The sequence below is a fragment of the Salvelinus namaycush genome, chromosome 21, assembly GCF_016432855.1.
Source record: "Salvelinus namaycush isolate Seneca chromosome 21, SaNama_1.0, whole genome shotgun sequence".
NCBI lineage: Eukaryota > Metazoa > Chordata > Actinopteri > Salmoniformes > Salmonidae > Salvelinus > Salvelinus namaycush.
In genome coordinates, this window is record NC_052327.1 from 52,297,875 (window position 1) to 52,309,610 (window position 11,736).

Here is an 11,736-nt window from a genome sequence, read left to right on the forward strand (position 1 = left end):
ACCTTTTTAAAATCTGTTTTAGAGGAAGCCTAATGAATCCATAATGTCCCATTTTAAAATATTATTGATAATGTGACTTGTCAAGTTGCAAAGCACCATTCAATCTCTTAGATAAGTATTTACCAAGGTTTTACATGGTAGAACATTAGCCTCCCCTCTATTGAATAGGGTGTTTAACTGAAATATAGGCTACCTTATTAGAGTATTTGTCCCACTAAATCTGTTCAAAACAGGGGCCGGTATTCGTGTTGAGTCAGTTCAGTGCTTAGGAACTGGAGCAGAAGTATTGTGACGGTCAACATGTCAGCGGCTCCCTAGTGAAGCGTCCAACCGATCCCTAATTAGGAACAACTCATTAAATCTAGCTCATCTCTGGGCCTCAGAGATTAGAACTAGGCCCTGCTAATGGTGGCACCCTTAGGGTTGCTGTGAAATTCTGGAACCCGTTTTAAAATTCCCATGTTTTCTAGAAATCACGGTTCAAGGGTTCCCTTTTGATTCTGCATATCCTCTGACTGGGATTTTTGGGGACTTTGGGAACATTTCCAGGAATTTTACAACCCTAGTAGTCCCTTTACTGTCTGTTACCCCCTGGTGCTATGGGAGCTGCTACTAGTGTAGAAAGTCATTTTCCCAATCAAGCCTGGTCCCCTCATCTGGCACTCTAACACAGATACCTTCCGCATGTCTACGTCTGGTCTCTCCAGTGATACGTCAATATCTGGCTTGTAATGTCTGTCACAGAGGAACGCAGTGCTATCCTATGTATGCCTTTTGTTGTGACAAAATGTTTTAACTAGTGATGTCTTGACTTGGAAGTACACGTGTGTGTGTGTGTGTGAGAAGTTGACTCTCCTCAGCCTTAGTCCCTCTCGTTTAGCCCAATCGTCGTTTTGAGCCTTACCCTTCAGTGTTACAAAGTGTAATTGTCTGTCTGTGAACATTATCCCTTCCTGGGTCTGTCTGTGAACATGATCCCTTCCTGGGTCTGTCTGTGAACATGATCCCTTCCTGGGTCTGTCTGTGAACATGATCCCTTCCTGGGTCTGTCTGTGAACATGATCCCTTCCTGGGTCTGTCTGTGAACATGATCCCTTCCTGGGTCTGTCTGTGAACATGATCCCTTCCTGGGTCTGTCTGTGAACATGATCCCTTCCTGGGTCTGTCTGTGAACATGATCCCTTCCTGGGTCTGTCTGTGAACATGATCCCTTCCTGGGTCTGTCTGTGAACATGATCCCTTCCTGGGTCTGTCTGTGAACATGATCCCTTCCTGGGTCTGTCTGTGAACATGATCCCTTCCTGGGTCTGTCTGTGAACATGATCCCTTCCTGGGTCTGTCTGTGAACATGATCCCTTCCTGGGTCTGTCTGTGAACATGATCCCTTCCTGGGTCTGTCTGTGAACATGATCCCTTCCTGGGTCTGTCTGTGAACATTATCCCTTCCTGGGTCTGTCTGTGGAATGTTGCCTGGCTTTGTCATGCATGGCAGTGTGTTCCATCTCTGTTTACTATTTGAATGCAACACTTTGGCAACTTATTTAAATAAATATATTTCAGATTACCACAGGACGTAGTCCATCTCCTACAATGGATTCCTGACAAATTGCCTTGCAGATTTTCCTCTGTTATAGCGATGGTGTTTCTGGATGTGAATTTCACTGGGTGTGATATCTAACCTTCCCCCCCTACAGGGCTGCACTTCTCCCATGGTGTGTAAGTTTGCGGACACTCAGAGGGACAAGGAGCAGCGGCGCTTGCAGCAGCAGATGGCCCAACAGATGCAGCAGCTTAACAGTGCCTCCACCTGGGGAAATCTGGCAGGGTTGGGAGGCCTCACGCCACAGTACTTAGCCGTAAGTACACCTTAATACCAGGTTTGGGGTCAATTCAGAAAGTAAACCAAATTCCAATTCCACATTTTCCTCTTTGAAAAGCATTGAGGAGAATTGGAATTTCAGTGTACTTCCTGAATTGAAATGGAATTGATTCCGATCCCAACCCTGCTTAATACTCCATAGTACACTATATTAACCTGGGAGGCCTCACACCACAATACCTGGCAGTAACTGTAAACCATCAACATACTTTTTCATAAATATACACATTTTATCATTGTTGGAAAGCATGGCATTGAAGTAATGGACTCCTTCTCGTTTTGTTTTTGCTCGGGTTCTTGTCACCTCTCCTAGCCTTTTTTCTTAAACCGTATTTGAGGAGAAGATCCGAGGGCCCTCTCGGACCTTCTCCTGCAGTGAGTTTTGAGGAGAGAGGACGCGAGGAATCACAAAGCCTGAACTAATTGAGAAAGTACACAAGTCTCTCCTTTGCTCTATTGTTCTAGAACTCTCTTTCGCTTTGTTTTACAGTTGCTCCAACAGGCGACGGCTACCAGTAACCAGAGTACTTTTGGTAACCAGAGTACTTTTGGTAACCAGAGTACTTTTGGTAACCAGAGTACTTTTGGTAACCAGAGTACTTTTGGTGGCATGCAGAGACTAGGAGGTAAGTCACTCACTGTCCCTGTTCATGTCCCCCCATAACTCCAACCCACTTGAAGAAAAAGACAACTGTTTATGTAAACAGCCTTCTGACTCAGCGCTTCACTCCCACATAGTTTCACAACCACTGACATCACATTACCCTTGAATGAGATCACCGTTGGGAAGATTAATCAAGAGTAGCTATTGTAGGAGACCATAAGTCTGCTGGGGACGAACTTAAAGGGTTGAATATCAAAAACCTTTGGAGTGCCTCAAGGCAGTGTGCTAGGGTCACTTGTTTTCCTGTTGTATGTCAATAATATGAAGTGTGCTTGTTGTTGCCATCTCCTTCTGTAAGCCGATGATTCCGCTCTTCTGGTCTCCCATAAGGACAGCTGATGCAGCTCCATTTCCCACTCTCGGTTGTCATTGCGAATAGGAATCTGTTCTTAGTTATATTTATCGAGGTATAGCCGTTATCTCTCCTCCCCATGGTTCCAGCCATGTCAGCTGATCATGACTATTACTTCTTATAATGATGACGATGTTAATAATAAACTTCCTCCCTCTGTCTCCTCTTCCAGGTGTGAACCAGCTGCAGCTGCAGAACCTGGCCACATTAGCAGCTGCCGCCTCTGCAGCCCAAAACTCAGGCGGCTCCACCAACGCCATGTCAGCCAACGGCGCTTTAGGTAATCTCTATAACTCAGGTAAATATGGTACACCACTTTTCTTTTACGTCCAGGTAATATAGAGTAGGCTGTTCAAACCCTTTCTCTCATTATTACTTTTGTGTCATTTCTAAAAAAAAGTCGCCAGACAACAAAATATTTCAACTACCTCTTCGTCTTGCCTGGGTTCTATCCTCCAGAGGATGGTCGGGGGGGGGGGGCGTAACATGGTTATAAATAATTTGTACACGTCGATCCCAAACAGATAACAGTATTTGACAAAAGAACAGAATCATTTCCGACCTTCATTACATTGAGATACGGTCAGATATGCCTCTCTAGTTATGCGGGAGTACTTCAACAGATTTCCTCAATTAAAATCACTTTGAGCTGATTGACTAGTGATTTTTAGTCTCATGTCCAACAACGAAAATTATAATTAAAATAAAAATTGGTCGCCCAAATTAAAATCACCAGGCTGCCTATTGAGGAGCCCTGCTATACGGCGTAGTTTATTTGTTTTTTGTTATCTTTAATTTATTTTACGACCTATGTGAGTTAATCAGTTGAGTTGATAGATTAGTTTGTGTAGCGAGTGAGTCTCGGTTTACCTACTGGTGATCTCCCCGGCAGCAGGCCAGACGGCAGGTTCCAGCGCGGGTGCAGCCATGAACACCCTGGCCTCTCTGGGCCTGACCCAGGGCCTTGGCGGGGGTCTGACGGGGGCCTCCATGGGCCTCAACAACCTCAACGCCCTCACTGGGGGGGTCAGTGGTGAGTATGCCCTCAGTGAGTACCGCACAAAGAAAAAATGACTTTACTACCTTTTCTTCAACCCTTTTGTTTCTGTCTTTCAAATCATACATTTCATTCTGTTGATATTCTTCAGGTATCTGGTTGGTTTCATGGACACAGATTGCCTGGTCCTGGCTTTGGAGAATCTCCATAAATTGTCCAGGACTAGGCTAGTGTCTGGGAACCTAGCCACTATAGTCCTCATTGAATCTCAAATGTATGACTACATGTATGGTAGGGCCCGGACCATACCGGTATTGCAAAATTATTATTATTTTTCCCCCCATGGAAAAAATGAAAACACGAAGCAGACCACTCTTTGGTCCTTTTTAAAAACTTACTGTATGTAAAATAGTGTTCTGTAACTTGGAAAATCAATACTTGTGACTGGATGACAACATAATGTTTGTTTCCAACATTAGGGCTTTTTATCTAAAGAAGTGAAATCTGCTTCATGTTTTGTTTCCTTGCCACGATAGTAACGATTATCACGATACTGGTATCGTTCCGGCCCTACTGTACGGTAGAGGACTGTAGGTGTCGAAGCCTCTCTGGCTGTTGTATTCATGTAATCTATATTTTTGAATTGTCAAATAAATTCTATGTTTCCGTCTACTGTGTTAGGTATGGCTGCTATGAACGGGGGCCTGGGGGCCTCGATGGCTAATGGCTCTGGAGCGAGCTCCATGGATGCCCTGACCCAGGCTTACTCAGGGATGCAGCAGTACACTGCTTCCGCCCTGCCTTCCCTCTACAGCCAGTCCCTACTGCAGGGTGCAGCCGGCGGGAGCCAGAAGGAGGGTGGGTCTCAGGCCACACACCAATTACCAATATTGTTTTGTTTTGATCCTGTGTGTCAACTAGTCTCTTGTCAGCCCATGTGGTTGATTGAGGTTATTGGATATGATAAAAAAATAAATGTACATTGTGGTCATTTAGCAGACGCTCTTATCCAGAGCGACTTATAGTAGTGAGTAGGTACATTTTCATACTTTTTTTGTCTTTTGTACTGCCCCCCTCCCCCCGTGGGAGTCAACATATGCAGACAGACACGTTTGAGATTGTATGTACTGCCATAACAGTCAATTACTTATTTCCATTGGGATCCCTTTAAATGTACACACCAGTTACCCGTTTTGATCACACGTGTGTGTGTCCGAGGGTCATGTAAGTCCATATGCGCTGGGCACCTACCTAAAAGGTGTTTTGACGTTTTTAAGAAAATAATTGATTAGCCATAGGGCACAGTGTCACATGTTTACTGAGTACCACAACATTATCTGCCTCGTTCTAAAATAAAATAAAAAGTGCATCCTCTACTTCCTTGATCCTTTAGCCAGGAGCCAGAGGGAGGGTGAGTCAGTCCAGTCACACTAAGCACACCTGAGTTCAGGTAGTATTGTCTTTCTTTCAAATACTTTGAGTAGTTGCTTGAGACTGCCACAAGTATTGTAAGTTAACCCCTAAACTTTAATCTTGGGTCAGTTTTGCTTTTTCCCCCAGTAATGGTTACGGTTAGGATTGGGGGATGGGAAACTGATCCTAGATCTGTACCTAGGGGAGATTTTACCAGGGAGCCCTTGAGTGGCAGATGGGCAGGCTTTGCACTTTTGGGACTATTCCATTGTGCCAGGCGAGCTCAATCAAGCACAGATTGAGTATTGGAAAGATTTTAAATACTGTTTTGAACCCAGGTCGGTGTTTGTTGGATCTGTCAAAATGTTTTTTCCGTTGACCTTAGTCTACCTTTCTCACATCTCTCTTTCCATCTCTTCCCACAGGTCCTGAGGGGGCTAACCTGTTCATCTATCACCTGCCCCAGGAGTTTGGAGACCAGGATGTCCTTCAGATGTTCATGCCTTTCGGAAACGTTGTCTCTGCCAAAGTCTTCATTGACAAACAGACCAATCTGAGCAAGTGCTTCGGTACGTACGGTCGTCTTCTACCCCCTAAACATGAGCATGGAGATGGCCATGGTAAAATCATTTGTGTTGCTCCAATTCTAAAATGCATAGATCAATGTTTTATTGCTTACCTAAGAGTTGAGTTTACCACAAACGTCTCGCCAACTTGCTTTTTGCACTGTTGGTTATACGAAATATAACTTTTTTAATGGCTTTTTACTAGTATTCTCCATTCCTCAGGGTTCGTCAGCTACGTCAATCTAGTATTTATCTTTCCCTTGTCCATTCCTCAGGGTTCGTTAGCTACGACAATCCAGTGTCGGCGCAGGCTGCCATCCAGGCCATGAACGGCTTCCAGATCGGCATGAAGAGGCTCAAGGTGCAGCTGAAGCGCTCCAAGAATGACAGCAAACCCTACTGATCGTACCCAGGGCAGGGGCCTTCCCCCTGGCTCTGTGTTAGCACTGCTAGGGTAAGTCTAAGTCTGCCCAACCAGCTAGCCAACCCACGACTTGAGCCGAGGCCATCCGATCAACACAGTAGAGACTTATTTCACTGGGGTGTGGCTGAAAGGTGCTGTTGGTGTCATACCAACTCTCACCACTTGCGTCGTCGATTTATTATTCTCTTAACAGTTACGATCTTATCTCTCTACACGTTTAGTACACCATCCATTCCTTTTACAGTTTCATGTCATTTTTTAAGAGTCGTATAAAGTGTTTTAATTTATATGATTTATTTATAGCTATCAATGGAGCCAATGTTCAAGGGGGTCCTCTGTGTCGACTGCTATAAGAGGGAGCATCAGATTTGATTATTTCCATACCATTTCATTACCTCTACAAAGTTTTTTAAAATACAGGTTGACTAAGGATCAGACACACTTGATACTGTCAAAGCTCTTGGTCTTCATTCTGTCGCATTGATCTCTATGTGAAGCTCCCTTTTATGTTCTCTCTCTGCTTCCATCTTTTTCTCTCTCTCTCTTTCTCAATCTAATCCATGTCAAGCTGCTGGGGCTACCTCTGCTCTCCTCTCTCAACTTCTTCCAATCATTCCATCCATCTATCCAAGTCTTCCCTAAAGGGACTGACTGGTTGGAGATGGATCAGTTTGTCTTAGTCTACCATACATCTAGTGATGTCATTTCCTGTGTCAAACCTGTGTGTGGGGAAAGCTTGTCCCTGATTTGCAGTTATGTTATGTGTGGTGACTGGCAGTTGTTGGTTGATTGTGCCTCATGGTTGAAAGGTTATTGTGCTGTGGCTCTGTCTAACTTCTCTCTCTCTTTTTCTCTCTTCTCCTCTCTTTCTCTCCTCTCCTCTCCTCTCTACATCTCCGTGTTTTTTCTTCCCTTTTTTTTAGAACAAATCTTCATGCCTGTTTGCTCATCGTTAGCCTAGCATGTCCTCATGGTGTTGAAAACCGACTCCAAACTCCTCTTCCTCCCGGCTACTCCTCCTCATCCTCCCACCATTGTCTCTAAAGCTCGCCTGACCAATAGGCTACCTGGGCACACACCCCGCTGACCTTTGACCTATGACATTTGACCTTAGCTCAACATGATTGGGTGTGTCCAAAATGGCACCCTGCTCCCTATATGGTGCACTGCTTCTGCCCAGAGCCTTTTTGACCAGTGCAAGTTACTGCACTATATAGGGAAGAGGCTGCCATTTTGGATAGAGAGATGATTTTTTTTTTTTTGCATGCAACTTCGTTTTTCTTTGTTCCTGTATAAAATGTGAGGGGAGGTCGGTCAAGCAAAATCAATGTGAAATCTTACCTGAGCTCATTTCATTTAAAATACTTTGTTTTTGTACATTTTCTGCAAATGCAAAAAAAAAAAAAAAAAAAAAAAACTTGTTTTAAAAGCCTGTGGGATTGTTTTTTTTGTTTTGTAATTTGCTTGTTTCTGTTGCTTGTTTCTTTTTTACCTCTTCTCTCTCTCAGTATAAAGTTCACTTGAAAGTTTGAATACAGGGACTAGCACAGCGCTGTGCTACTTTGTGCCATTAGCAATATGTCTGCTTCTGAAACAACAAAATAATGCTGTGTCCAAAATGGCACCCCTGTCTCCTATGTAGTTCACGACTTTTTACCCGGGCCCTGGGCTCTAGTCAAAAGTAGTGCACTATGTAGGGAATAGGGTACCATTTTAGACCGCAACCTAAGACCACTCGACTCGCAACACTTAAAAAAACTAGTCTGATTATCAACCAGAATTGCCCCTCAGTGCTCTGTTAGGGTTTTCACATTTTCAATTTTCAATTTTGTCACCAAGGCTGTTAAAAAAAAAAAAAAAAAGTGACTCTTGGCTTTCATTTAATGAAAATATGTTTATTTGCCTATTTTTGTTTTATTCTTTTTTTCAAAAATATTTGACGGCACAACGGAGGTAGATTTGCTCTTGACTACTAGGGGAAATTACTACCTACTACGAGTCTGAACTTTTTTTAGAAGTGATTCACAAATAGACAATCTGTGGTTTAAATGCACACTTAGATTACCTATATTTTATACCATTGAATCTATAGAAGTTTAAAGCTAAGTAAAACAGAAACCCAGGTAAACTTTGGGGTTCTTTTTGTAGATTATGTTGTAATGTCATCTAGGGTCTAAGTGTATATGTTTTTAAATGGGTAGGGGGGGGGGGGACTGTTTGCTCGGTCAACACAACACAGCCTTTCAAAAAAAATAACTGTCGTTACTAGCGGTGATGTAATTGATACTTACACGTGTTGTCAGAATTCCTTCCTGGGTTATTTGCTATTTTTAACCTCTGCAACTTTTTTTCAGTTAAGTAGATTGTCATTGTCTCATCTTGGGGAATATATATGACTAAATTAGTTTTTTCCTACGTTAAAAGAAAATAGTTTCAATTTAGTGTTAAATTCTTATGGTCTTGAGAATTTTTTTTGTGTGAATTTCTTGTTGATGATTTCGTAAATGGATGTTTTTGCTTATGGATACCTCATATTGCAAGATAATGTCTGTTACCACAGAAGACAGACGGGGTGTTTTTGTTTAAAGTGCCCATGTGTCAAACTCGCATTTTTTTTTTTTTTTTTCGTTCTTACAATATGCTTTCATGTGAGTGCCCAATTTCTCAACACACACTTTGTTCTGTGACAGTAAGAACACTGGGAGCCCCTGAATGTGAAATCACACAGGGGACTTTGTATTAGATCTCTCTCTCTCACACACAATGTATTTGTTGGTGATAAGATAGTTGAAATCCAACATTTAAAAAATTAAAATAATTTTCTATTCAAAACGGTCACACATTATCTGTGTTATCACTGTTGAACCCCCCCCCCCCCCCCCCCCCCCCCACACACCAAAAGTGTTGGTTTACAAAAGCATTCCATGTTTCGGCATAAAGTTTACTACTCAGAACAGAAGTGTCTTTATTGGGTTGATAATGGACCAGCCTACTTTCTGTTAGTTGTACTGCAGAGATGATGGGACAGCGCAAATCATTTACATCCAGCCCCCTCCCCCCGCATCTTGTTTCCCGCCCCAAAGAAAGGTTCCCCCAAAAATATGCGTACCTGGTCCCATATTCACAAAGCGTCTAGGATCAGGTCCCACCTGTTCATGTAATCTTATTCATTATATGATACAAACTCAAAAGCTGATCCTAAATCGGCACACGGCGCTTTATGAATACGACCCAGAAGGCGCTAAACAAGGGTCGTCAACTCAGGGTCCTTCGTGTTTGAGATTCAGCTCTGTGTGGAAGATGCCAAGCACTGCCTACGGTGTCTTTCTCTCAACAGACTTGGGATTAACAAGCCACAAAATGCATTTTTCAGTTTTGGTTCGCTTTTTTAAATAATTTTTTTATTGCAAATCACCCAAGATGGCACCCGTTTTTTTTTTTAGCTTTAAAGTTCTAGCAGCACTTGAGAAGATTTGAAGTGTTTGTTGTTGAATGGTAGTGATTTGGTTTTGTCTGTTTATAAGCAGAAATATTGGAGGCAATGTAAACTTTTTTTTTTTTTTTTGCAAATCTGTTTTTGTTTTTTTTAAGCATGGGTTGGTGGCACTTCCCAGAACTACCAAGGTACCACTAATAAACATTTTATGTTGAATAAGATGGGGAATGTGCTTTTTGCAGTGAGTTTTTCTATCCCAATATACAACACTCAGTGCCATATATCTAGAAACTGCCTACACAGATGCTAGATGCTATTAGGCCATGGTTTAGGGACTAGAGATTACTGCAGTTAGGAACGCTCAGTTTGCTTTTGTTATAATATACATACCAGTGTGTCATTAAGGCTAAATCACCCGCTGTGTTTCCCACTTTGTGATGTTATTGCTTCAAATGGTACGTGATGTACTGAATTTTAACACATTGGCAAGTAATTTGTGAATATTATCATACATTGAACAACCCAAACCTTTTTGAAGACAAATCACCCTGTTAGTGAGTGGACAAAGTTGAGTGCTTTGCGGTAGTCACAGACAATGTATTGCTATAATATGAATGCCTAGTTGTTGGGTAAAATGGTAAAGTTACTGTATATTGATTTGATTTATTGATTATAGAATAGTAATCCTTTTCACGTTAACCAAAACCTGGGTAGTGGTGCATTATTAACATTGACTATATAACAGTTTGTTAAACAATTTGGTATGTAGGCTACAACAAACTGTTAACAAATGTTAGTAAATATTTTAATTGATTATAATGGGTAGTTATACAACTGTATTGTAAAGTGTTACCGTAAATGTTGAAATATAAGCACAATATAAAAATCACACATGGGTCAGGGTATAGGAACTAGAAACTCACTTCGGGGGCTTCCGTCACAACCATCATTTTTAGGACTAATTCCAAATGGCACCCAAATTCCCTGCGTAGTGCACTACTTTTGGCCAGGGCCCATTTAATCTGGTCAAAAGTAGTGCACTATGTAGGGAATAGGGTGCACCTTGGGACTTTTCGCAGTATCTCTATCACTGGTCACCGTTTTTCTATTCTCATACTCTGAAGTGCTGTTTGACAAAGTGTGGTAGCTTTGCATCGCTTAGATATTGTCTTGGTCAAAAATCTGTCCTTTTTTTCTGTACCCTCTTTTTTCTTATCTGATTTAATAATTGGTAGGACTTCATGTTCTTCTCCACATAAATTATTTGATAGATGTTTGTTGTCTTGAGAAAAGCCAAAGTCGCGGTCCATCATGTTGATCTGTAAAACATTTACAGTAGTGATTTTTGTTTTTAATTAAACTTTTGAAATTTGGGTGGGATTTGAAGGAGAAAAAAAAGCGAAATGACAAACTGGCTCTTTCCAATTTCTACAATACTGGTTGTGCATATGTATTTTGTACCAGTGAAGCTTTTTTTATATTGGAAATAATTAAAGAAAAAAATATATATTGGAAAAAAAAATGTCTGTCCTCTCTAAGGCCCTCGCCTTGAATGTGCTAGTCTTGAGTTTGGCTTCTTGGTGGTCGTCAATGATAACATTTCTGATAGTATGTTTTTTTGTTTCTTAAATAACCTTAATTTTGATTTAATTAACTTGCATTCTACATGTTCCTCACTTCGTTATTCAGTTTCTATATTGGGGGGTGGGGATCCTCTAAAATCGTGGTCAGTTTCATGTTAGTGCTGTGCTCTGTCCACATGGTTATTAAAAATGACCATCTGGGCTTATTATAGACAACTTGTATGGATAGATAAATGTCTTAGTTTAATATTTGTTTAGTTTCTGGGCTTTTTCCTTTACCTGTTGGTAGATATTTCTATTTTTCCCATAGAAGCAGTGGTGTGTAGTTTGAAATCAGTCAATGTTTTATTTGGTAAATGTTTGTTCATGTGTGGTGTGTTTCTTTGCCTCTGTCTCCAAAATTAAACCATTTTTCCCTAATA

The 11,736-nt window shown here is 41.6% G+C and overlaps 1 protein-coding gene across 5 annotated transcripts in view; it reads left to right on the forward strand.

Annotated features, from left to right (window-relative positions):
• Nucleotides 1-11,736, forward strand: part of LOC120066483 (CUGBP Elav-like family member 2) — a 48,797-nt gene extending 37,061 nt beyond the window's left edge. For 2 of the 5 annotated variants that reach the window (XM_039017882.1, XM_039017886.1), the window contains exons 7-14: nt 1,695-1,856; nt 2,370-2,505; nt 3,068-3,193; nt 3,788-3,928; nt 4,574-4,750; nt 5,731-5,874; nt 6,147-6,325; nt 7,219-11,736. In XM_039017882.1, the coding sequence (XP_038873810.1) occupies nt 1,695-1,856; nt 2,370-2,505; nt 3,068-3,193; nt 3,788-3,928; nt 4,574-4,750; nt 5,731-5,874; nt 6,147-6,274 (1,014 nt within the window). In that variant the 3' untranslated portion in view covers nt 6,275-6,325; nt 7,219-11,736. The remainder of the gene's footprint in view (nt 1-1,694; nt 1,857-2,369; nt 2,506-3,067; nt 3,194-3,787; nt 3,929-4,573; nt 4,751-5,730; nt 5,875-6,146; nt 6,326-7,218) is intronic. The other 3 variants (XM_039017883.1, XM_039017884.1, XM_039017885.1) reach the window with 3 other exon arrangements.